The 27,799-nt window shown below is 49.0% G+C and overlaps 1 protein-coding gene across 3 annotated transcripts in view; it reads right to left on the reverse strand.

Annotated features, from left to right (window-relative positions):
• Window positions 1–27,799, reverse strand: part of RICTOR (RPTOR independent companion of MTOR complex 2) — a 1,600,666-nt gene that overhangs the window by 1,022,025 nt on the left and 550,842 nt on the right. For all 3 annotated transcript variants that reach the window (XM_078674985.1, XM_078674984.1, XM_078674983.1), the window contains exon 23: window positions 1,325–1,489. In XM_078674985.1, the coding sequence (XP_078531111.1) occupies window positions 1,325–1,489 (165 nt within the window). The remainder of the gene's footprint in view (window positions 1–1,324; window positions 1,490–27,799) is intronic.

Here is a 27,799-nt window from a genome sequence, read left to right on the forward strand (position 1 = left end):
GAGGGTCAAAAATACACATCATAGCCTCCTTAAAAGCATCGATCTCCTGTGATGTTGCCGATGGCCTGGGAGATGTGATGCAGCATTTACAAATACTGGTGGTAGGACACACATTCATCCTTCTGAGGTTTATACTTGGGGAGCACTAGAATTGTGGCTAGTTGCAGATGCTGGGGAAGGCCCCATGTACTCGGTGGCTCATACATTTGTAGCTGGACCGGCGATAGCTAAAGGAAAGCCATCAAGACCCGATGTCTCGCCTGACTGCATGTCCAATATTGCTTTCGCAATCACCTCCATCTATAAGTGTCTATGTAACATCGTACTGTTGTGGTCCTTAAGGGTTGGAAAAGGTATGTCCGTTATCAGTCGATTGGCTAGCTCTCATTCAAGAAATGCTCTCTTTGCATATAGTTATTGGTAACATAGGGCAACTGTTTGATTATATCCCCCACTTCATGCGTATTTAGGTTACCCCCTAGTATTAGAAGGAAACCATCCAGGTGGCCACCTCTAGCACCAGCCAATATAACAATTTCCCAGACTTGTTCCCAGCATCATAGACACAGCTCTGAGATGCCATCCAAATCTGTCTGGATGTGTCTTGTTGCAACTGTTTAGGGTGGTCCTATTTAAATACAACTGATGCTGGAAGCCATTATCAGTCTGTCTCTGAAGCCGCCTCCAATTTGAGAATTTTCAATCAATCAATCTATCATGCCATTTGTATAGCGCACTACTCACCCGGGAGGGTCTCAAGGCGCTTGGGGGGAGGGGTATGCTACTGCTCGAACAGCCAGGTCTTGAGTTGTTTCCTGAAGGCGAAATTCCTGAATTTTGACTTCGATGTCCACTATTCTTTCTACCTGGTCTATGGCAGGCATAAACAAGTAGACTATTGTCTATTTTGACGAAAGGGCAACTGAGAGGTGAGAGTCAGACATTTCTTTTAAATACATATGACCTAACTTCAGCCATCACACGTATTTGACCTATGTCATATATCCAACCATAATATACATTTTAAAACTACTCATGTTAACTTACTCATTCAGCCAGTTTTTAGCAGACCCTTAAGGAGATATACCGTATTTGCTACCAACTACCAATGGGTACCCTGCTTGGCATTCACTCACAGAGGTGTATAATCCAACAGTCTGTACAATAATGTGAAATAAAGTGAGGTAGAAAATGTAATCTATGGATGCTTCCTAATAGAGGAAAAAACTAAGAAAGGATTCACATGACAGTACTAGTCTTAAATACTAGTATTACCTATTAAAATGATCAATGCTGTGACACTATAGTCACACATGTGGCCTACCTTGTCTTCACATGCCTCATCTAGGATCTCCAAGGCTTCAGATGAGACACCTTTACTTTTATCATACAGCTGTGTCACCAGTAACTCAATACCCCAGTTACTGAAAAATTCAACATTGGCTCTCAGCAATACTCTTAGGTGTTTTGTTGCATACAGTCTACAGCTCTGAAATGAAGAGAACAGTCAGTATAGTCACCAACTAAATTAAGGCAACCTTCAAAACGTAGTAAATTATCAACGTTTGCACAAAACAACATATGCCTGTCCTGTCCTAGTTTTAGGAAAAGTATAGCTTGAGGTCTTGCGTCTCTACACCAGGATTGTCCTGGACATTAAACAGAAAGAAGCACAGAATACTTCTCAAATGAGCACTACATTCAAAAGGAAAATTGTACTTACCCAGTAAGCATCTTTTAGCGGCATGTAGAGCTGTAGAATCACATGCTGTACATACTCTTGCCATCTAGTGTTGGGCTCAGACATGTACATCTTGTTTTTTTTCAAACGTCTTTTCAAATCATGGAACCTAGAAACTCCACCTCATAGTGGTAATGTGCATGGGCGTCAGCTTCATTGTTAGATAGTTTTTTCCTGCACTGAGGGCGTGACTCGAGAAGGAACATAGAGACACAGTAAAGATGACCACGCAAAGGAAGGTATATACAAAAACAAAAGGAAAGAATATCTGTAATGACTAAAAGCGACCGGATAGGAGGGTGAGCGCATGTGAATCTACAGCACTACATGCCAAGCACAGATGCTTACAGGGTAAGTAATAATTTGCATTCCTGGCATGTGTTGCTGTAAATATGCATGCTGTGCACTGACTGTAAAGCCGTCCTCCTAAAAGAGTTGGCTTAGCCTGAGGATGTTGCAGAAGACTAGAAAGGTGTAGGACAAAGTGACCAACATTAGCTTGCTGTCTGGCTAGGACATTTATACAGTAGTGTTTGGGAAAGGTATAAGGGCTGGAACACACATCTGCTTTACAGATGTCTTCCAATGGTATATTACCTAATAAAGAAATAGATGCCCCTTCCTTTGAGTGGAATGAGGTCTGGTGGGTGGGGGGGTGGGCAGGGTTCTTTTAGCTTTAAGTCTGTATGCATTGACCAGCCAAGATTCAACACCTGCCTTGGAAATAGCATGCTCCTTGTTTGGCATGGAGTAAGACACAAATAGCTGTTGTGTCTTATGGAAGGGTTTTGTCCTGTCAATATACTACATTAGCGCTCTCTTGACATCTTAAGTGTGCAGAGCATGTTCTATTACAGTTTCTGGTGTGGAGAGAACACTGGGAGCTTGACTGCCTGATTAAGGTGAAAACTGGGGATTACCTTAGGAGGGAATTTAGGATTGGTTCGGAGAATCACTCTATCATGATTGACTTGGCAGAAAGCCTTTTCCAAGGTAAGAGCGTGCATCTGACTGACTCGCCTGAGAAAAGTGAAGGTTACAAGGAAAGCCACCTTCCGGGAAAGGAATTGTAGTGGGCCAGTATGTACTGGTACGAATGAGGAGGGAGGTGGGGAGGGCTCATGATAACTATATTAAGATTCCACACAGTAGCAGGAGGCATTGGGGTGGGATAGTCCGTGTGAGGCCTTCCATGAAATCCTTAATGTAGGCATGAAGGATCTGCTTTCATGATTACCCCAACTTTTGCTGGTATCAGTATGTTTTTGAATAGTCTGACTGGAACCCTGCTAATCAGGACCCCAGTCACTGTGCTTCCTCCCTAAATTGACATGGTAAGTACATCTGTACCTCCACAATTGGCTACTGGTGTACCCCTATAAGTCCTGAGTATATGGTACTGAAGTACCCAGGGCATATGTACAGCAGGGGTCTGCCATGGGCAGCAGCATTTATTGTGCCACCCATGAGGGACTTCTCAAACTGTGACTACATGCATGCCGTTGCAGTCTGCATAAGTTGGTGCTAGCACCACTTACGACAGATATACATTTTCTTATATCTGAGGACACTTAAAACCTATAAGTCACCCCTAAGGCAGAACTTTCAATACTGAAGGCAGGGTGCTGGGTTATAATGTGTGGGTGCCCCGGCATGAGCAGGACACCCCTACAAACCCTGGAGTCGATTCTCAAGGCTTGGTAGGTGCAGCCAGCCATTTCAATACACATAGTGGCCATCCATCATTACGTGATGGCTAACTATATAGTGACTGTGCCAAACCTGGCCATGGAATCATGCCTCCAACACCGGTAATGGTGTTGGAATCATCCCCCAACACTATTACCTGTGTTGGAGGTATGATTCCATGCACTGGGGAGCTCATATGGGAAGCCCAGAGTACTCCCGGTAACAGCCTTCCAGGGTCTGCCAGCAAGCTAGTGCTGCTGCTGACCACAGAAATGATTCTGCCCTCTTCCTGCTGAACATCTGGACACTTGGACTTCACCTGGAACCAAGACCAGATCACGGAGGAGTCCTGCTGCTCCTGGTCTCGCAGTTCTGCAAGTCTTCTTCGTCGTCTGTGTTTCTTCTGGGATCTTCAACAGACCTGTGGGCATCAAGGGTACCTGAAGTAATATCCCTTGGAGTGAAGAAGTCACTCACTTGCATCTGCAGGCACCATAACGCAGCTGATCGGTCTGCTGCTCCTGACTTCCCACAGACTTGAAAGGCTCAGCAATAAAGGTGGTGGTTCTGCAACTCCCTTGAGGTCTCACTTGTCCTCTCAGCACCTTTGAGGCTAGTATCCCTCATCAGAACTGCTGTGACCAAACCCCTGCGCAGATGGCAAGTCATGTTGGCTTTGCACTCCAGAGATCTTCGTGCTACAAGAAGATCCAGCATCCAGTATGTTTCCCTGCCAAGTACAGCGTTTTCGCTGCACCCTCTGCACCGTGGGCCTTCCTTCTTGGTAAACTGCTTGAGGTCCTCTTGCAATTCCTGTGCCTTCAGCCTGTGGGTCCTCTTTACGGTCTATTGCTGCTTCAGTGGGCTCCCCAGATTGCTGGGACCCTGATCTGACTCTCCTGCTTGTGCGGAGTCCCTTGGACCTTGCTGGTCCCATCGTTGCTCCTTTTTGACTTTTTATGCCTGTTGCGGCCGCCAAGGCTTGTTGGTGCTCCTGACAGACACCGACCCCCCCTGGTTCTCGACTTCCGATGCGGGACAGCTCGTGCACGACTCCTGATCTTCCTTTGCATCACCTGGTCTTCACAGCTGCAGCAACGAGATCACAGTCAACACTCCTGAATCTTCAGACATCAGTGGGCATTGCACTTCCGTGCCTCCTGGTTACCTACAAGTGGCATAGACTTTGTCCCCTCTGCTTGCAGGTTCTACTCTTCAAGAACTCACCCTTGGATTATACAGGACTCTTGCTCAGTCTTCTCTAGCAGTTTCTTTTCTGAAGTTCTCCATTGTGGTCTACGACGGTTTCTGACATCACTTCGCACCTATGCACCCGGCTTCTCTGGTAGAAGTATCTTAGTTCTTGGGGTATCCACCGATGGGGTGAAAAGCCAAGTCCTGGGCACACGTTTGTACAATAAAAACAATGTTTGTTGATGTTTTGAGCATTTGTAGAGGTGTTATTAAAGTCCACTTGAATAGTCAATGTTTATTATTTTAATCTCAATAGCAAAAGGACAAAGGACAACCAGCCAACACGTGTTTCGTCACAATGGGAAGTATCCTGTGACTTCTTCAGGGCTGGGAAGGATACAAAAGTGGATACTAGTGGACTTGAAAAAACACCCACTTGGGATAAAACAGCATTTTCTTGTGAACAAAAAACACTAGTACACGTGGAAACCCTATAAGAGTAGTGTGGAGGCAAATAATGGTGACTTCAAAAAACAAAACAACAAAGAGCTGGTGACAAAAGTGGCATAAGACAATGGTATGGTTGATGTTTTAAGGCACTAAGAGAAGGATAAACTTCTGAGGAGAGAGTCTGAGGGAGCGGTACAACAAACAGCACAAGCATTAGCATATCCAATAGGTCTCGCATTTAGGACCTTATAAGTGTTTAGCCATGCAACAGTTGGTGTTGTTCCACCAAGGATATTCTGTTGCATAACTAAATACTTATAGGGTCCAAAAAGCGAGACTTATTGGCTATGCCAATGCTTGTTTGCTTTATGTTTCCGTTTTGTTTAAGTTGCCAGATCTACAATAGCTGGACATGGTTTTTGTTAACAGTTCTGTGCATCAAATAAACTTGTTTATCTTGCTCTGAATGTTGTTTCCATTCTGGATGTAGGAAGCAGTCATTCCCGGGGGTGTGGGGGCTGCCTAGCTGTGTGCATGCGTCGAACTTTGCAAATGAGAAAAAACCTGGTGCAGGCGCAATTTACAAGTGTGGAGTGAGTGAGCCCCAGGCAGCATGACTCTTCTCACTCAGGAGTTCATGCACCGCACCTGCATACTTAAAATGGTTTAAGGAAAGTCGACCAACTCCCTTCCAGGCATCGAACACATATTTACCAAGAAACTCTGAGAAGAGCCTGCCTGCTTCACTGACGGCTGGTGGTGTGTGTGCCTGGTGAAAGCGTGCACTGACGGCTGGTGTTGTGTGTGCCTGGTAAAAGTGTGCACTGACGGCTGGTGGTGTGTGCCCGGTGAAAGCGTTCACTGACGGCTGGTGGTGTCTGTGCCTGGTGGAAGCGTGCACTAACAGCTGGTGGTGTGTGTGCCTGGTGGAAGCGTGCACTGACGGCTGGTGGTGTGTGTGCCTGGTGAAAGTGTGCACTGACGGCTGGTGGTGCATGTGCCCGGTGAAAGCGTGCACAGACGGATGGTGATGTGGTGTGCCTGGTGAAAGCGTGCACGGACGGCTGGTGGTGTGTGCCTGGTGGAAGCCTGCACCGACGCCTGATAGTGTGTGATGGCTGGTAGTGTGTGTGCCTGGTGAAAGTGTGCACTGACGGCTGGTGGTGTGTGTGCCTGGGGGAAGTGTGCACTGACGGCTGGTGGTGTGTGTGACTGGTGGAAGCGTGCGCTGGCGGTGTGTGTGCCTGGTGGAAGTGTGCACTGACGGCTGGTGGTGTGTGTGCCTGGTGGAAGCGTGCACTGACGGCTGGTGGTGTGTGTGCCTGGTGGAAGCGGGCACTGACGGCTGGTGGTGTGTGTGCCTGGTGGAAGCGTGCACTGACTGCTGGTCGTGTTTGTGCCTGGTGGAAGCGTACACTGACGGATAGTGGTGTGTATGCCTGGTGGAAGCGTGCACTGACGGCTGGTGGTGTGTGTGCCTGGTGGAAGCGTGCACTGACGACTGGTGGTGTGTGTCTGGTGGAAGTGTGCACTGATGGCTGGTGGTGTGTGCCTGGTGGAAGCGTGCACTGATGGCTGGTGGTGTGTGTGCCTGGTGGTAGCGTGCACTGACGGCTGGTGCTGTGTGTGACTGGTGGTAGCGTGCACTGACGGCTGGTGGTGTGTGTGCCTGGTGGAAGCAGGAGCATTCACAGTGATAGAAGACACAAATGAAACTGTAGAAAAACTGCTTTTTTGTAGAAAATAAGTGCCCGGGCTCTCGTCAGGTGGCAGCTTGCACCAGCCCATTTCTCCTGCTAGCGTCGCCAAGAACAGAACCAACTACTCAGCATGAAAGTGAGGAGATGATGTGGCGTAATGGCCAGAGCTGCCAGCTTCGGAGCTGGGAACCAGGTTCAAGGCGCAAAGTCGGCTCAACATCCTGTGATTATGGGCAAATCACTTGATCTCCCAGTGCCTACCATAAATGAATGTATCCTTAACTGGTGTTCATAAAAAGCGCTGGTGGTGGTGATGAAGTGCCAGTGTGGGAACCACCAGCTCAAATTAGGCACTGGGGTGCTAAGCCTAGACTGATGGCATCATTAGAAGTTTGGTGGACACCAGACATTTGCCAAAAAAGTGCGGGATGTCCGTAGAGCTTAATTTGTAAAAGAAAGACTGTCAGTTCCCGAAGCTCTACTCACAAGTTTGCAGCCAGTGCAATTAAACTTTGGTATGCCGAATACCAAGGTTGTTTAGTCTTAAATCCACCTAATGGCTCCGTTATCCACTTCCAGACACTTTCTGACTCTTTTTCTCACTTTTGCAGAATCCTGATTTCTCCCTTTGTGATGATTTTGTCATCTTTCTCTTCCTCCGTCTTTCCGATATGTGTGTTTTTCTTTCTCTCTGTAAATATCTGATGTGGAAAAATAAGTATGGGTCCCCAAAAATAAGTGCTGAAAGGCCCCACAGGCAACCACTGATTCAAATTAAGCACTGATGTCCTGTACACCCAATTTACATTGTATTAATGTCTATGAACTCGAAATAGGGTGAATGGGACATCCACCGCTGTTTGGCGCAAGTCCCGCATTCACCAAGGTCTAAATGATGCCCACACTCACTGCCACAGTTTTAGGCTGACTGTGTTGCTCTGTGCTGGAAATCTAGCAGCATTTCTGACACATCGAAAGTAAACATGAGAAGATAACACAACACTTTACACAAAGCAACACAAAAAAGCATTTAGAAACATAACAGGGCTCACCACAACAAAACAGAACACAGCTACCACAGTACAATAAAATCACATTGCAATAATGCAGCATGAAAACACAGCAGCATAAAATACAACAGAAAACATCACAAATATGCACAAATGATACCCCAGAATAGTGTTTTAAAAGTAAAGTGGTAAAATGTTTGGAGCAAGCACCACCTTAACTTACCACTAAGGACATGAAATGTCTCCAGTCAGAAATGTTTTGTAACCAGGCCCTAACACTCAAAGGAATGTGGACTTCGCCTGCCATAAATCAATAGGCTTGTTCCAAGCAGAGTATCTTAATTCCCAAAACACTTACTGGTTTGAAAGATAAACCGCTGGAAGTCGAGCAAGAAAACTTACTTCAAATGGCAACCCTTTACCCCAAATTCATATTTTAGCTGGCATTGTTTCTAGGGTATTTATTTATAAAGTTTTATATAGCGCGAACTTGATCACGAAGGATATCAGAGCGCTTTACAGATTGAGGCAATTAGGAAGTTTTCTGGCATCGGGTATGCCTGGGTGATAAAGAGGGGACACGTAGGTTCCTTCAGATTAGATGTGCCTTTCTAAGAAAAACATGTGTCCTCTAACGGAATGACTTTTCAAAGTGTCGAGGAGGGAACGGTGCGCTCTGGGGGCCGAACTGAGGTACAAAGTTTGACTGACTCTGGTGGTTGAGGAGTGTGTGACCTCGGAAAGCTGAGCCCCGCAGTATATCATGCCGCCCTTTGAAGACTCCCGTGTGAGGCAATAAATCCCGCTTTCATGCTGACGGGAGTACCGGTTACGTGTGAGGTGATGGCGCGGACCCGCCCCTTTGCCGCAGACTATGTTTTCCTGTTGTATTCCCCGCAGATGAAAGCAGGTAATCTGTGCAGAGCTGGGGGGGGAGAGCATTTATTTGTTGAAACGACTTCCCGCCACTGGAATTGATAGAGATCACATCGTGGTAGTTAGTGCAGAAGCCCATCCTTGCTCCTGCAGCATGGACATAAAAATATGTGCTGAAAATATGAAGGTACCCTGCGTGTGACGCAACAGGCGCGAGGGCTAATGAGGTCTTCGCGTGCAATATCTAAAAAAAATTATCAAACAATTTGATAGGCAGTCTGCCACCTTAAACTGGAGGAACCAGTTTCTGAGGAGAAGCGGATTGCATAATTTACACATGTCCATTAGCAGGGTCGGATTGGGATCACAATTCGGCCCAGGCACTGACGAAAAAAGTGGCCCACGTTCAAGAGGCGTGGCCCATATTTAAGGGGCGTGGCCCACATTCAAGGGGCGTGCCCTTTCATGAAACACCATTTGCACAGACAAGGAATGAAAGTGGGAGGATACTGTTCTTCCACAGGAAACAGGGCCAAGGTGACAATGGCCTACATGCTGAGCAACTAAAAAAAATAGCAAGGCCCCTTTCTGTCACAAAATTATTCCAGCCCTCCAGCACAGGAGCACCTGAAAAGCAGCAAAGCCCCTGCTATTACTAACCTACTTATCCCTCCCCAGACCTTCAGCTCAGGAGCACATGAACAGAGGTAAGGCCCCTGCAATTAGTAAATTAATCAGCCCTCCAGGCCTCGGGAAAATGTCCTGGCAGGGGAGCACAAAACACAGCTTTCTGGGTCATCCATGGTAGCCAGGTAGCCAGGGGGGAGGCTGAGGTGAAGCTGGAGCATGGGAAGTGCCTTCCCAGTGTGTTCTGGCAGTTTGAGTGTTTACCATTTACTGTAGTATTACCCTTGTACCTGTGTATGTTACCCTTTTGTAACTTGCACACGTCACTTTTCTCTGGTATCACACTGTATGCTACCTCTCACTTTTGTTTGCTTTAGATACTTGCACAAGTGCCACCATTGCCTACGTAACGTTTGTTCTTGTGCTGGAGTGTCTGCCATTTATTGCAGTATTATACCTCTAATTGTACTTTGTACGCTTTTGTAACCTGCACATTTATCACTTTTTCCTCCTGTAATGTACCGATTGCTACCTCATGTATTTTGGTTGCTCACTATTATCACTTTTGATTCATGTAACTTAACGTTTGCTTTTGTAATTTGTCCACTTGTAATTTTTCTCCTCATGTATTATTGCTGTTCCTAGTGTGAAGCGCTCTGACACCTTCGGGTAAAGTCCGCGCTATATAAAATTGCATAAATAAAATAAAAAAAAATCCAAACATCACCTGGCCCCCACAGCAAGACCCGTTCTTCCTCGCCCACTATGCCCTGAAAGTGAAGGGCTGTGGGCGAGGTGTTAAGGCTAACACCGTTTCTGGGCTGCATGGGCCCCAGGGGGGCCGAGGTGAAAATGGCTCAAAGGCCTGAGAAACACCTGGCCCCCAGAGACGCCGATTCTTGCAAACAATCACCCCTCCCCAGCCCAGCCTCAGCTTGATTGCTTGGCAGGGCAGGGGTGAAGGAGAGGCCACAGCTGACAATCGCTGTCCGGCCGCACAGCAAGGCTGCTTTCATTTTCTCTGTCTGTCTGCGTGCACTCTGTGGGCCGTTTTTTTTCTCCCCTTTTCCTAGTCCACTCTCTGTGGACTGGGACAGGGGAGAAAAAAACGGCCCACAGAGGGCATTGAGGCACCGGCCCTTCAGCCCATGCCCGAATGCCCGCCTTGCCAATCAGCCCCTGTCCATTAGGTATTATGTTTTTGTTGTTGCAGTTTATAGCGCGAACTCGAACCGAAGGTGTTCGGAGCGCTTTACACGAGCACCAGTTATGTTACAAAAGGACATACTATTTCTTTTTCTTTTTAGGCACTAGGACATGAAGTGATTTGCCCAGAATAACAAGATGTTGAGAGCCGACGCAGAATTGATGTTAAATTTGATTTACACCTCAACTGAGGTCAACAGATACACAATTAAAAAGTGGTAAAACAGATAATTTATTCAGACATTAAAACAGTTTCAAAACACTTTTAAAGAATTTATACAGGTTATAACAAGTAAATTCATCAAGCCGATGTTGAAACTCGAACCCAGTTCCAAAGTCGGCAGCTGCCCTTACATCAACATTTCTTCAGTGTGCAAATCTTTCTTTTTTTTTTTAACAGAATACGGTGTGCGTTGGGGGGTTACATCACGTCAACTGCCATGGCCTGTGACATTACACAATTGCGCCACTGAATTGATTAAAAAATAAACACGTCTGCTTGAGGAGGAGCAACAGCATTTCTTCTCAGCGGGATGCTGATTGGCCAGACAATTAATTACATCTGCAGGGGGTTCTTGAATTTTTATCAGCGAGGATGGAGGAGTATGGCATGCCAATTCCAGTCTCTTTTGAACTTTTTTCAGAACCAGTGTCGCGACAGTAACAGGATGAAAACACAACCTTGACTTGATACACACAGAAATTAAGACAGTGTTCTGTTACTCGGCTGTTTTTTCAGCTCCATATTCAGAGGCTTCGTTCCGTCTTTGCTTTTACTTTATAAAAGAGAAATCAGGCGAACGATCTTGGCAGCAATCCTTTGACTTCACAGCTCGAGAGTGGGATGGGGAAGAAGGGGGGAGGGAAACAGAGTGTGCATTCCCTTGACATGCGAGGAGGGGGAACTGCTCTGAAAAGGCACCCTCAGAATGCCTGTGCGCCGCCCGGCTCGTGAAGACTTTTCTTAATATCACCTTGCTAAATAAACAAGCTAATAAGAAGTCTTCATGACAAGCCGGAAAGCATGCCACGCTGTCCGAAAAACAGACAGGGTGGCACCCAAAAACACTCCTTTCAATTGGGAAGCCAGCGTTTACAATAGACGCTGACTCTACCCAATGGAAACGTGGGGCGGGGCTTAAAGCACCCTTTTTGTAACAAATTCTCTTGCAGGGGCGGGGCAGCTTCGATGCCACGCCCACGCAAGACCTAAAAAGACTAGAGCTTATGTTCTAGTACAAGAATCAGATGCGTGCGGGTAAATGTTAAAAACAGAAAACACCACAAAGGCAGAAATGGTGAATGTGCTGTATCAACAACACAGGGTTCTTCAAAAACAAAACATGAAGAGCCGGCAAAGGGCATAATATGGAGGAAAAGAAGTTACACAGTGAGTGCAATTGATGATGCACTAGGGATAGTTCCACAATTAAAAGGAGGCACGTAATAAACGCTAGGGTTCCTTTAACCACTACGATTGATCGAGGGTAAAGGGGCAGAACGTTGAATGTGCTGTATAGCAACACAGGGTTCATAAAAACTGAACATGGAGAGCGGGTAGAGAGCATAATACGCTGGCCACGAGAAGTTGCAAAATAAGTAAGGGCCATGGGCTGAAAAATGAACGAGAGGGATACAAAGGAGGAAGACAGAAAAATGGGGGGTTGGTGGGCGAGGATACCAAAGAAAGGATTTGACTGAAAGGTAATAGTAACTGAGGCAAAATGTCAATATAACAAGTATACGTATGATTTGAGGAGGTGTGATGCGGGGTAGAGCAAAGAATAGGCACAGTGAAAAACACCTACAAGGACTGGTGGTCTCAAAAGTGAGAGTCAGCACATAATATATTTTTTAACAGTATGACAACAGGTATATACTGCACATGAGGGTGAAATGCTTGTGGTGTTGAATTCCAAAACTGCAGCTACGGGTGGGGTGACTATCCAACCTTCTGTCTTCCACAGTGTTTCTTCAGGGTCAACTGGGAAAGGTCCTTCTACAAAACTGCAACCGCGACTTTTCCGTTGACATCTGCTATGTATGCTGCTGTGTTTTCACTCTGCACACAAGCTCCGTGGGGTTCCTGGGTACTTACCTTGGGTGGTTCCTTATGTCCCTAGCTCCTCTGAGTCTCCTGGTCCAAGTCCTGACTTCGGTCACAGTTTGCATTCCATTTTTTTTAGGATATGGTTTGGTCTCCCACTGGAGACCTCTGTGTATTGCGCTTACATACCTATCTGAATTTGAAGTATTGGTATGCATTTGTGTTGATATGTCCGGGTAGGAGACATACAAATGTGTTAGTAAGTGTTGAGCAAAAAATTGACAATTTTTTCTATATACACTGTGTGGTTATTTTTCGTTTAACCTAAACTACATGATTAGATCTGGTAAAACAAGCTGCTTAATACTCCTTTAAGATAAGCCTGAAGGCTGCTCTCCACAGCTACCACTTAGGGAGTTTTCTATGGTTGTCTAAGACCACTAAAATCACCATAGGGTGCTTCACTTAAATAGGTATGCACACCATATACTAAGCCAGCCTCCTACATTGATGGCAGCGATGGGATTTAAGCCTGCACAGCTAGTCTAGGAGTGGTTAGATGAAAAACCATCACTAGCTAAGGCACATATAAAATACTTTTTGTAAGTAATAAGTTCTACTGAACTTTTAGGATTGTTAGTCAAGGGTCTAGCACAACCCTTTCTCCAATCTTTGGAAGTTTAGTTTTTACTAGGATAGGTAGCTGCAATATCTTACTTCACCTAGTTTACCACGTCTTTAGTTGGAGAAGCCAGTGGGTCCCGACCCTCTAGATACAGTGGTCTTACGTTCCAGGAAGTTAATGACAGGTAGTAACCATCACAAAGAGCAACTCAGAGATGCTCCTGCAGGATGACCACCAGAATCCTGGAAGGACAGAAGAGCAGGATAACTCTGGGTTGGGGTAGGCTCAAGGAGAAGGGTCAGGAGTGGCTCACCACAGTGACCTGAATCCTGAACATGACAAGGAGGAGTCTGAAGATCCCACACTAGTAAACTCTGATCTCCCAGGGAATGGGTCAGATGACCCAGAGACGGCCCCTAGAGGTCGCCCCCCCTCCTTGTTCCTCGGGGGAGGGTGAAAAGAGTTCAGGGGAGGTCTAGGTCCTATGTCCATTCCAATGCCTCTAACCCTTCCATAGGTACCTACGTCTATAGCAAGAGGGTGGACTCCTTAGAGAAGGAATCCCACCTCCTCAAACTTGAGAGAGCTAGGCTCAGGCTCAAAAGGAGCAGTTGGCCCATGATAAGGAGACCCAGGAAGTGCAGAAGGTTGGGAAGAATTTGGGACAAGGGTCCCATGGTGGCAGCACTAGTGAACAAAGGGTCAGGGATCAGTTGTTTGATACTAGGGACCGGAGCATGATAGTTCCTCCTTAACAGAAAGGGGATGATATCCATAAATGGATCACTGCCTTGGAGAGGGCCTGTAAAGTACAGAAGGTCCCTCAAAGGCAGAGGGCAGCTATCCTGTGGCTATCCTTAGCTAGCAACGGTAGAGACAACCTCCTCACTGTCAGGGAGGAAGATTCTGACAACTATACAGTTTTGAAGTGTGTCCTCATAGATGGATTTGGTTTAATCACCGAGCAATACATGATCACGTTTAGGGACACACAGAAGGCATACACCCAAGACTGGGTTAACTTTGTAGTAGAGAGCACTATTAAGGCTCTGGAAGGCTGGCTTCATTGAAGTAATGTGCATGACTATGAGGGATTGTACAATTTATCGATGAGGGAGCACATCCTTAATAACTGTCCAAATCAGCAGCTGCACCAGTACCTGGTGTACTCTGATCTGACCTCTCCCCAAGAATTGGGAACGAAGGCAGACAAATGGGTCCACTCCATGGATAAGCACAAAAACAGCGGTGGTGGAGGTGACCAGAAGAAAAAAGATTCTTCTAAGGCCCAAGAAAAGGGTGGGGAGGATGGTAAAGACAAAAAGTAGTCTTCCAAGGTCCCTAAAAATCTTCCTCTAGGGGTGGGCTCCAAAACTCCTCTTTCTCTGGCAAGAAACCTGTGTGTTACCTGTGAGAAATTGGCCTGGTATATGCTATCCACTAATTAAAGTGAGCACCGTGCACCAGTCCAAATGACCCTTATGATGTATGAGGTCAACGATAACCTTTAGAAAGCTATCCTGGTGGTAGCTGTGGAGAGCAGCCTTCAGACTTAATCTTGAAGGAATGTAAAGCAGCTTGTTTTACCATAATATCACCTCCTGAATTAATTAAATGAAAGAAGAACCACACAGTAGTTATATAAAAATATCTATGTATTAATATAACACTCTCTAGTATCACAATTGTAAGTAGCACAATACACAGTGGGCTCCAGGGAGAGACAAAACCATGTACTAAAACAGGGGCATAACCACCACGACTCGGGTCAAGACAAGGTCTGGAGCACGTAGAATCGTTGGGACCCCAAGGAACCACCCAAGGTGAGTAGATAGGGATCCAACGGAGGACAGGTGCAGTGTGCTAACACGACCGTGGGCTCCGTGCAATTCTATGGGGAAGTCACGGTTGCACTTTTACAGTTTAAGGACCCTTCTAAGAGGACTTGAAGGAACCCCTCAGAACATAAGAGGTTGGAGAGCCAACCCACCCGTGGATACCGAAGTACCAGAGTTACCTATCCCATAGGAGCTCGGTGCATAGGGCTGAAGTGGCTTCGGAAATTGCCGTTGTTCTCTATGGAAGGCTTCAAAGAAGTGCTGCCGTCGTGAAGGTGAAAAGTGTCTGGTGGAATCCAAGCCTGGAATCTGGAAGGAAGGAACCTGAAAGCAGAGGGGACAGAGTCTGGGTCACTTCAGAGTAACCAAGGGCTCGGGAGACGAATGTCCACCGATGTCGGGTGCTTCAGGTGCGAAGAATGGATGCTAGACTCTGCAGCCACGAGGACCAGGAGACGTCAACAAGTACCAGGAGCCAAATGCAAGCTGCCCCACGGAGGATGTCGAGTGCTGAGGGGTCAGTGTCTGGCTGGAGCACCAAAAAGCCTTGGCAAAAGTAACCTACGCAGGAAGGTCAAGCAGGTTACAGTGTGGACCAGGGGACTCAAAAAGCAATGGGGAGTCAGGGCACGTCTGCAGCAACCAGGAAAGCCCAACAGAAATCAAGATGACACTCAGGAGGACCCAAAGGCCGAATGACCAGGTGTCGCATGGGGATCTCGAGCAAGATTGGAAAGTACCAGCCCATGAAGCACTCGGTGCAAGGAGGCCAGAGTTCTTTGGTGCAAATACTGCTCAGGGTCAGGACTACATGGAGTCTAATGCACAAGCTTGGGAATCGCAACAAGCATATGCAATTGCAAATAGACGCGGTGCACAGGGGTTCAGTTTATGTAGTCCCGACGAGGGATATTGGCCTTAAACTTGCTGAGAGGGTAGATCAACCTCAGGGTTCTTCAGGAACCCACCTCCTGTGTTGCTGGAATCTTCGAGTCCACAGAAGCAGCAGACCGGTCAGTTGCGTTGAGGTGCCTGCGAATGCAGGGGAGTGACTCCTTCACCCCAAGGGAGATTCTTCAGTCGTCCTTAGTGCACCACAGGTCCTGCACGGAGCCTGTATGGAGCAAGGGCACATACAAAGCTTTGGAAGGGGAAAGGTACGAAGTTGGGCCCAGTCGAAGTCCAGAGTGTCCAGACGGTCGAAGGTCAGTGATTTCTTCTAGTAGAATCTTGTCCGCGTAAAATCTAAAGAGCTACAGTCAGGTAAGCCCTTTTTTACCCACAGGACAGATTTAGGGGACCCTTCTAGGGGAGGGGCAGGACAGAGGGGAAGTCACTCCCATGTCCTTTGTCCAGTTTAGAGCCAGAGCAGGAGCCAATGGCTCCCAGAACAGGTCTGAACTGGACTATGCACAGGGACACCAAATGTGCCCCATGTGCAGACTTTCAGGCACTCTTAAGAGTGCACCCACCCAGCCCCAATACACTAAATCCTGTCTGGGAGGGGGTCACACTTCCTTGTGACAGGATGCCTATTGTGCTGCCTTCCTCTGCCTGACCTTGGCTCAACAGCAGGAGGGCAGAAATGTGTCTCTGGTTGGCAGTATCCATTTTGTGCGGTCCGAGTCGAGAGGCTGGCACCAGATAGACCAGTGACCCCACGAAGTTCGCTACAGAAGGGTAGAATCATACTTCTCACACCAGTTACCGGTGTGGGAGTATGATTCCAAGGTGTTTAATACCAAACACAATGTGTTTCTACGCAGCCGTTTTCGGGATACCATTTACCGCAAGGTTATAATGCACCTCTACCTGTATGTCTGGCTGAGTCACAGACAACCCGGGAGAATGGTCTCCGTAGGCTGCAGAGGCGCTCTGCTCATGCAAGGGTACCCTCTCTTTAAAACCCAGCACTCTGCCTTCAGGATTTATAAGGCCTGCAATAGGGCTGACTTATAAGATTTAGGTGCAGTGACCTATAGATATAGTGAACCTATATCTAAAGTAAGTGGTGGAAGCACCAGCTTACACAGGTTGCAGTAGCAGACCTGTAGTTCCATTTTGCATGGCCTCTCATGGGTGGCATAATACATGCTTCAGCCCATGGGAGGCCACTGAGGTACCAATGCCCTGGGTACGTGGGTATCATATACTAGGGACTTATAAGGGTACCCAAGTATCCAATCTGGAGTGTACCAAGGTACATGCATATCAATTTTAGGGAGAAAGCAGATGGACTGGGGACTTTATTAGCAGGATCCCGGTCAGACCAGTCGAAAACCGGCAAAAAGTGAGGGTAGGCTAAACACAAAATTAAAGGGGGAGGAGGATATGCCCTTACTTCGACCTCCTCAGGTTAGACCTCATAATATAACAAAAGTTTTATTCCTAGATTCCCTCAATTAGGGTTAAAAAGGTATCTCCCTACCTGAGGATGGTGGTGAGGTAAGGTAAGGTAAGTGTATTTAAGCACCAATCACCCCTCCATTTGATTGGTGCTTAAATACACTTACCTCAACACCATCCTTGGGTAGGAAGATACCTTTTTAACCCTGATTGAGGGAGTCCAGGAATAAAAAATGTCTGAGGATATCCCTTGGTTAGTTTTAAACTTTAAATCTGCACTCATTATTATTTTCTTGAATCTTTTCCTTTTCTCTGTGTTTGTATTGTCTTCCTCACCCTATTGCTCCACCTCTAGCGCTGGTCTGCGCAGAGGTGTCGCAGCAGCCCAATGATGAAGCGTGCACAATTCGTTGTGGGTGAGGGCAGTTTTTACAAAGCATTGCACTTTGCTACACCTTGTATCTTATCTAACAAACTGTGATTTTATGATCTTTACGTCTTTATGTGTTAAGAAAAAGTGGGGGTAACCATGCAGTCAGATCCTATCTTCCTACATTACCTGTATAAGGAAAAAGTCCACAGAGCAAGGGATGCCAATTGCTCTAAAGCGAATACCAAATAGACTACTACTACTGTCCCCAAGACAACGAGCACCCCTAGCATCAGTACAGGTAGTAGTAGTGCCCCCAATGGATTAGGAGGGTTAATCTTGGTTTCTGAAGTGGGTTCTGGCCTAGTCAGAACACCTACTCAGGCTGTCTTTGTCCGTGACAGTGGTATGGAACTTGCCATTTTACTTTTAAGTCTCACTAACCTGGGCAAGTACAGGCTGCACCCTCTGATTAATGGTCAGGAAACAGTGGCATACAGGGACAAAGGGCCAATGTCAATATAGTGACAGCGAAACTTGTGTCACTTGATCAGATCATAGTTAGTGAACTTTACAGAGTGACCAATGTAATCAATGTCAGGACTGAATATTCCTTTGTAGTTGTAAATCTCAGCTGGGGAAGGGTAACTAAAGGAGTTGTGGTTTCCCCAGACCTCCCGGTGGACTGTCTGCAAGGCAATAACTTAGAAACTTCAGCCTGGTCTGAAGTTGGGTTCAGGACACATGCAGAGAAGATGGGAATCTTTGCCGGTGAATTTGCTGTTACTAGGGCTCAGGCCAAACAGTTAGGCACGGACGGAGCTATGGATCTGGAAAAATGGACCAGCTGGCTCCTACGAGAAGGAGCAGGAAGGGTAAAGATGTATCCTCCTCCCAAACTCCCAGTGAGGATCAGTCTTCTGAAGGAGAGGATCTCAGTAACTGTGAAGGAACTATCTCAGAGGAACTTGGGCCTGACAAGGCAGAGTTCTTGGGGACAGGGGGCCCATCCAGGGCAGACTTGAGTCTGGAGCAGAAATCCTGCCCCTCTCTTTAACAGCTCAGACAGCAAGCTGCTGATGAGGAGGAAGGGAAGGTCAGTGGGTCCAATAGGATCTATTGGGAAGATGGGTTCTGTTTCTTAGTGTAGAGACCCCAAGCCTGGTACCACCAGTTGGTAATACCTCAGATATACAGGGGTTTTCCTCTCTACCTGGCACATGACATTTCCCTTGCAGGACATCTTGCGTAAAGCAAGACTTGGGACAGGCTGGTCCCTCACTTTCACAGGTCCTACATGTCTGAATATACAAAGGGGTTTGACGCTCCTGTGTCGCTTGCCAAGCCAGTGGTAATGAAATGACATTAAAATAGGTACTTATAAAGCGTAAGACTACTCACATAGAGTGTCCTGGTGCTAAACCACCAAAAACCGAAACAGGATGAGCTCCACCTAACCTACCAGAGTGCTATTGCTGAAACAACCAGGTTTTTAGTTGTCTCCTAAAAAGCAACAAGTCATGGGCCTGTCTGAGATGCAAAGGCAGATCGTTCCACAGGCGCATTGCTAAAACCTGAAAGGAGCTTCCCCCGCCCAAGAGCAGGCACACTTGGGGATGAGCATGAGGGACTGCCCTAAGGACCTCAGGACCCGTTGGGACTGATCGTGTTGAATCCTCCTTCTCAGATAAACGGCGCCTGTACCATGGAATGCTCAATAGTCAGGTGGTACTACAAAGACCCTTAATTCCACTTCCACTGATTGGGGTTCCCTTTTAGAGGATAGGAATATACATTGTTGGTCCCTTAATCCCTCCAACAGCATCTGGACACAGTGACACCCTAGTGGTGGTGGACCATGCCACTTGGTATCCAGAAGCTATCCCACTTAGGACCACTACAGCTCCTGTTGTGGCTAGGGCCATTCTGGGAGTTTTTTTCCAGAGTGGGGTTTCTTGTCAGACAGAGGTACAAACTTCATGTCTAGCTAAATAACAGCCATGTGGAAAAAGTGTGATGTCAACTACAAGTTTACCACACCCTCCCATCCACAGTGCAATGGGTTTGTTGAAAGGTTCAACAAGAGCCTCCAGGGTATGATCATGGGACTACCAGAAAATCTCAAGCGAAAACGGGATGTTTTACTGCCCTGCTTTCTCTTTGCCTTGCCTGCAGACAGGTTCCTTAGAAGGGGGTGGGCTACAGCCCATTTGAACTTCTGTTTGGATATCCAGTTAGGGGTCTATTGTGTTTGGTTAAGGAGGGATGGGAGCAACCTCTAAAACCTCCTAAACAGGACATTGTGGACTATGTCCTTTGCCTTGGCCTGCTTTCCCAATGAAGTATGCTGTCTATTCTGTAAGCAGGTGACTACGGCAGCCAGACGTAACGTACAAGTTACTTACCTTCGGTAATTATGTATCTGGTAGAGACGATTCTAACCGCAGATTCCTTAACATAGAATTATACCCAGGCGTGAGACTGGATCCAGAAACTTTTTTGCCACAGCATCCCTGCACGCCGGGGGGACGGCACCACGTGACTCCACCCTGACGTCGTCCGCGTCCGTGACGTTAGCGAGGATACACATGTTTCTTTGACATGACGGACAAACATGGATAAAACATTGAGAATAAAATGGATGAACTTTGAGAATACTATTGAGTACGTGGGTACTTCGCTCACAAAAGTGTATCAGGCTGCGCAACTCTTCTGTGACAGGCAAAGTTGCGTGTCACTCTCTTGCGATGTTTTCATATTGCGCTAAAGGAACGGAGTGCTAAAAGAGTGCATGCACACCAAACTTGGATAAAATATGATCAACAGAAACTTTTAGACAAAGCAGGGTGTGCTTCAGGTCTACTTGAAAATGGAGGAACATAACCATCCAGAATTAGAGCCAGGCACTGAGGCCCCAAGATCTGGAATGAAAGAACAGGGCACCGCTACTGGAAAGCAATCCTGCAAACAAATACAACAGCCTCCAAGGGTCAGAAGCATGTGAAAAATACACAGCAGACCAAGAAGTCTGCAACCACCGCCCGGAACAGAAAGGGACACAAAGGTCAGACAACACCAGCAGGGTGAAAGACTCCCGAACGCCAAAGTCAAGGCCAGCCAAGGCACCTGAACTCAAGGGGCTGCCAAAGACAGAAGTGCAAGCAACAAAGGGAAGACGAAGAAGCACGAGCGAACCCCACACTGGAGGTCAGGGTGCAGGGGCGCAGAAGTCCCTATAAAGACAAGAAGGGAACAACAACAACAAGGCAATTATCCCCTGAAGGAGGGAATAAGAAAGACACTCGCAAAAGGCAACCACCTGGAGGCAGGCAAGCGTAGAAGACCCAGAGGGCCCTCGCAGAATGGGGAGGAAGGGCGGATCGTGAAGGAATCTGCGGCTAGAATTGTCTCTACCAGATACATTGTTACCAAAGGTAAGTAACTCGTACATCTGATAGAGACTACTAGCTGCAGATTCCTTAACATAGAATAGATACCCTAGCCATATCCAAGGGGAAGGAGAGGCTGCGAGTGGACCTCCCCAGCTCAGGCGTACCCAAGACCCAAACAAGGGACAATCGCCGGGATAGGGAAATAACCCAGTCCTTCCCAACTTGGGATAAGCCACAGGGGCAGGGGAAAGAGCCCAGCCCAGCCCCCCCTCCTCAAAGCAGACTAGAACCGCAGTGTTGCAGAGAACACAGTCCCACAGGGGATGTGTCACGACAACAAGCGGCAGCTCCGCCCTCAGCAAGCAGGAGAAGGAAGGGCAATACGAAAGGAGGCCATCAGCCAATGTACTAGGGTTCCTCCACCGGAAGCTCCAGGTACAGGCAATACGAAAGGAGACCAGTAGCCAATGTACCCGGGACCTCCATCGGAAGCCCCAGGTACAGGCAAGACAAAGGGAGACCAGCAGCCAATGTACCAGGGACCTCCACAAGGGTGGCCGAACTCATCACAGCTACACATCAATAGGCCACACAGAACAGTGCCTCAGTAATAAGGCAGGTGGAAGAGAAAAACATAGTCCGAGAAGGCTCCCGAAAACCAGAAGCAGGGGTGCCAGGCCTACCTCCAAGGCCCTTGGCCATGGACCAGAAGACCCGGCGGGCGCAGCTGGGTGCCAACCAGCCGGAAAATAAGAGGAGAAATCAATAGGACAAACCAAGTTGTCAACCCTTCTGGAACCCAGACAGAGGACCAGGCCAAAAGGCAGACAAAAGGTAAAACACTACAGCACAACGCCACAGCTGCCCAAGAAAACGCACCAGCGGCATACAACAACACCAGGAAGGCAAGGAACTTGCTAGGGGAAGTCCACACCTTCCCAGTGTAAGGCAGGGCTATCCAATAGCTACATATACCCCACGTAGGGTAGGACACGGCCCCAGAAGTATGTAACCAGTCTTAGGGAAAAATCAGAGAATAAATCAGAAAACCTGCGACAGAAACCAAAGAAGGCTTAGTAAGGAGCTAAAATGAAAACTCTTTGTCAAAAGGGGCTGAACCAGCAGCCAACTGAAGAGGTAGGTCAACTCAGGACCTCGAGGGGACAGTATCCCTCACAGAAAGTGTAACGTTCACCCCAACACCAGAACCCAGGAGCGGTGGGATAACACCTCCCACTAAGAGCCGGAGGATCAACAAACTATCTACTGAGGAGGAGGAGGAGGAGGAGGAGGCGGCGGACGGAGCCCCGCAAGAAGACGCTGAATGGCGGAGTCCGCATGAGTGTTAAAAAGAAGGAACCCGTCAAAGGGCAGATCAACCAGGCAGACAGCATCACGCAGGCAGGCATGGCGACGTAGGGCGACGTAGAGCCACGGAAGTGGCCATAGCACAGCCTAAAGCATCAGCAACATCCAAAGCCGCACGAAGAGTAAATGCGACCAACTCCCTACCATCCAACACATGGCTCCGTAGGTCAGCATGGGCACCCTCATGAGAGACATGAGAACGAAGGGACTCGACAGAGTCCCACAGACTGGAAGTAGCCCTGATCAATACACACAAAGTGTTAAGCGCCCGCAAGGCAGCGTTAGAAGAAGCAAAGACATTACGCCCTTGAGTAGAAGGGTGGGAAGAAAGACAAACAGGTTCCTGCGGAGCAGGGCGGTGATGATGCAGATGTCAACCCATGGTGGACTCGGACTCTGGAGTGCTGGGGGACCTCACTGGGACCATTGGTCCACTTGACCTTGGGCCGTAGGCAACAGGTGCAGTGGTGGCTCCAGGCGTCAAGTTTCTTTGTCGTCAGCAGGTTCGATGTCTTTCTTTCGTGATTTGTTTGAACAGAGCTGCTGTTCACAGGAGATCCAGTCTTTGTTTAAGGCAGTCGGTCCTCCCAAGGACTCTGGAGGTGGTTGGCTGCAGGACAAGGTGTCTTTTGGAGCAGGATGTCTGAGTACTGCAGGCGTGCCGGAAGGGCTGGAGCCAAGTCAGTTCTTCTCTACAGTCTGCTGGGTGTCTTCTTTCTTAGTAGGTTGCGAGAATCTGCCTACTAAGTTAAGGGCTGCCCCCTAAATATTGTATTTAGGGGGCGTTTTAGGGGTCTCTAGGTCAGATGCCAATAGGCTACTGACCTTATGGTGATTACACCCTTGGAGTGCTCACCCCACATAAGGGAGTGGGCACAATCCCTAACCCTGATTGGGGAGTGCCTGCCATCTAGATAGCAGGCACTGAAGAGTGGGCTTTACCTCACCTCCCCCATTCACCTGAGGGGTGGAGTTGGCAGAGTTCGGCACACCTTCTAGGGTGTTCTACTTTTTCCTTCCTGCCTTCCCACCGAAAAGGCCTGGGCCAATACACAGCGCGGGCGCCATTTTCCAGTTCCTGGTGCCCGCTGCAACTGCCTGTTGATACCGGATCGCGTGACGCTTGCAGCGAGCTCCCCGCTGCTTTCTGAACTCCCAACCCGGCGCCTTGCTGCATCTCTGCTATGACCGGGGACAATTTTGCTGCATTCCGCCTACTTGTCGCTACTGCCTGGCTGGCCAGCCTCCTAGCGCCATCAACACACCTGATGTCCAGCCTGGGGCCCGTCGTCTGCAGTCATGCGTTCTCCGCCTGCCGGCACCAGTGGACTTGTTCATCACCTGCCTTCTCCTGAGGGGGCGGCCTCCCGCTGGGTCCGGTGGAGGGATGACCTTGTGGGCGCCTTGGCCATCCGCGCTGCCCACCGCCTGACACAACCTTCTACTGCAGCTATCCGCCTTTGTCTCCTGGTGGGTTCCGTTTTTTCTGGGGGCGCCGCGCGGTGGGTTTGGGGACACGCACGTCGCACCGCGGGGTCTGGGCCTTCTATTCTGCATCTCAGCACCCATCAGAGCACGAGGTGCTTGCAGTCTACAGGCTGCTCCTTTTTGGCCCCGCGACGTGGGCATCGCGCTCCTCGAGTCTCCCAGTCGCTCCGGCGTGCATGACACTACCGGAGTGCTTCCTGCGGCCTACGGCGCCGGTGTAGGTTCTGCTGTGGCCTGCCAGTCCCCAGCATGCTGAGGGAACCCCCCCTCTGTCCGCCTACGGACTACGCCTCTTATACAGACATGCTGCGAATAACCAAGCTGGCCTACCTGCATTGAAGTCCTCCCTGTCCCCTGCTACGTGCATCCTCGTTTTGCACCTCCACAGGAGTACTTCGGTGGCTCTGGGGCGATTTTGGTACTTTACTTCCCCCTCTTTGACTCACCTGCTCGCACTGGCCTTTGCTCAGACGCTGCCTCCACCTGTGGGTTCGGCTGGCCGCACGACTTCGCTCCAGCTTCAGCGTTTCATTAGAACTTAGCAGCTGCAATCATCCTTGGTGCAAATACCTTCATCTGCTGCCCCTGTTGGGGGCCGTGCTTGCCGCTCTGACACACACTCTCCCCTTCTGCAGATTCACCTTTCCTCCTTTCCCGTCCTGCTTGGCGTTGCCGTCCTGCCCTGCCCTGCTGCACCGTCGTCAACATCACCCTCGGGCCTGCACCTAATCATGGGGAAAATGGATCCTAAACAACCCAAGATTGCTTTTCACTGGGGGCTTCCCCAATCTCAGCCGACCGGACGCACGTTGCTTGGAGTGAGGACCTGGGCACCAACCTCTCTCCGGAGACCTGGCTGTACTGTTGCAGGCAGACCAAACGACTGTCCCCTAACTACCGTCTGCGCCTTATACATTTTAAATATTTGCATAGATTATACCGCTCTCCTGCCCAGTTGCATAGAATAGGTCTCGTCTCCAGTGATAGATGTCTTCGTTGCTCTGCTCCCGCTGCCGACTTCTCTCATCTCGCATGGCTGTGTCCCAAGGTTTCCACATTTTGTAATGATGTGTGCACTGCCATCATTGAGATTACTTCCACACCAGTCTGACCGGTTGCTCTGCCTTTTAGGCTTTGTGAAACACTGTCCCGACACCTCTCATAGGCTCACTGCTATACTGCTTGTTCTTGCGCGACATAGGGTCGCCATGCATGGGGGTTGCCGGCCCGCGCCCAAGGTTGGCGTTTGGCTGGAGGATGCTGCGCGTAGTCAGACACTCCTGTCTGAATTCTGGGACCGCACGCCGCCAACCAGTCGGCCGCATGATATCTGGGGACGCTTTCTCTCATACCGCCAGTGCGCCTCGCCCTTAGCGTCCTTTCCCGCGCTCCCCGCCGGCCCCTCACCCGCAGCAGCCGCCGGTGCTGGCTCGTAGATGTCACTATGCTCACTATTGCCTCTCTTTGGCCATTCCTACACATACTCTGCCCCTTCGGACACCCTACTTGGTCACTCACGCTCCATACATTGCTGTTCCTCCTCATGCACTGATGTGGACTATCATTATGCAATTGTTTTTATGATTAATGTATCAGCCGTGCCTTCTCTTACTATTAGGCGGTATTCCCGCCTGTATACCTTGTACCTGGATGTGCACGTTTTTTCAATAATGTTCTTTTAAAAAAATCAACAAAAAAAAAAGGTAAAGGACCTCTAAGGGTGGCACAATATGTGCTGCAGCCATTTGAGGCCTTCCCTAGTCACAGTACCCGTGGTACCCATGGTACCTTTTACAAGGGCCGCAGCCAGAGTCTGTGGGTGAGCAAATCCAGTGCTCACAGGAGTCTAAATCTGGTTTGGGAAGGCAGGGCAGGTCCTCCGGGTTCTTGGGGGCTGCAGGACACATCGGGTTTCGCTGCAGCAGGTCGAGGACGGGACAGGCCGGTAGGGCTGGGGCCAAGTCGGTTGGTGTCCTCTTCTTCTTCTTCAGCACGGCTCTTAGGTACTTCTTGTTTCTTCTTGTCTGAAGAGGCAAGTTTCAGCCCTTAAATGCTCAATTTATGTGTGCTACAAGTAGGTACAGGTCGGGACCAATGGGTACCTTACTTGGGGTGGGTATATCCCCTAATTTGCTACCCTACAATGGGAGGGGGGCTTAATCCTCAATCTGGTTGGTTGGGTCCCCCCATCTTCAAGATGGCGTGGACTGAGAGTTGTGCTTCACCTCGCCTTTCCTACCTGACGTTTGGGGTTGGAAAAGGTGGGCACACCTCTCCCTCTAACTTGGTGTTACTGCCGATTCTCCCGCCAAAAGTGGTGGTCAGAACTGGTGGGGGCCAGTTGCTGGAAGCAGCAAATGGCCGGGGCAGCTTACAAAGGTGGCAAGCCTTTAAAGCTTCCCCTTTGTGGACCCAGCCCATTCTGGCACCTCGTCCCAGGATGTGCTTTGTTTCAGGACCCTGAGAACGGCAGGCTCTCAACCCCAGGGTTCCAGAAACATGTCTGGTGGTAGCAGCTTGCAAGCAAGGAATGCGCTCGATGGCCACCTTGGCCAAGAGGGCCATGACTTCCTGTTGGAGAATCGCAAAGTGATCCCCCGACATGCAGTGGAACTGAGGTGGCATGGCTGGGGGGGGGGGCAGACTCGAAGGGGAGGGAGTAGCCCCAACAGACGGTTTGCAGCACCCACCTGTCCGAGGTTACAGAACTGCAGTGGAGGAGGTGATGACGAATCCTGCCACCCACCAGCGTGGGGTGCACCCCCAAAGGACGGTCTTGGAAGGTTTTGAGGCGGATGCTGTAGGAGCGGAAGTGGACTGTCCCACACGCTGGCCCCCTGTCCAGCCGCGCGGGAACAACGTCCGCAGCCACGCTGAGGTTGATTCTGCACAGGCTTTTAGCAGAAATAACATGTCGGGGCACCCCTTCCGTGGCCACGAAAGGAATGAAAAGCTGACGTGGCCAGGCGCGTGGCGGAGAGACCCAAGGACTTGGCCGTAGCCAGAGAGTCCTTAAAACGCTCCAGCGCACTATCTGCTTTATCGCCGAACAGGAGGGTACCATCAAAAGGCATGTCCATAAGGGAACTCTGAACGTCCCCTGAAAACCCAGTGGACCTTAACTAGGTGTGAAAAAAAGAGGGCCACTGTGGTGGAAATCGCCCTATCCAAAAAGTCTGCGGTGTCCAGTCCACACCAGATGGCGAACTTTGCTGTATCCTTCCCCTCAGCCACAGCTTGGGAAAGCACTGTCCAAACTTCCTCCGGACACTGAGGCAGTGCGTGCGCAACCGTGTCCCACACAGCGGGAGAGTAGCGGCCCAAGAGGCATGCAGTGTTCACCGACCTCAGCCCTAAGCTGGCAGAGGAAACCAGTGTCTTGCCAAACTGTTCCAGCTTCTTAGATTCCTTATCCAGCGGGGCGGTAGGGAATGCGCTTTGGGAGGTGGGGCTTGTATGACCAGGCTCTCCATAGTCGGCTGTTAAAAACGCACGGTCATCCGGGGCCGGGCGATTACGCCTGGCCACGTTCTTATCCACAAGCACCTCCGTGGCTGGCCCAGAACAGGTTCCCATCAACAGGTGCCCAACAACACATCCGTTAAAGCCTCATTGAACGGTAGCAGAGGCTCCATAGAGCTTGCAGCCGGCTGAAGGACTTCAGTGACTGACTGAATTATTTATTAAGCGCACTTATGCCGAGGCGTCTTGGCGCTGACGGAGGAAGATGAACGGGACTACCAGTTATACCATAGAAAAGAGCCAGGTTTTCAAAGCTTTTCTAAATCGGGTCCTGTCTGTAACCGAGCGTAGCACAGTGGGTAGGGTATTC

Source organism: Lissotriton helveticus, chromosome 2_1 (assembly GCF_964261635.1).
Source record: "Lissotriton helveticus chromosome 2_1, aLisHel1.1, whole genome shotgun sequence".
Lineage (NCBI taxonomy): Eukaryota > Metazoa > Chordata > Amphibia > Caudata > Salamandridae > Lissotriton > Lissotriton helveticus.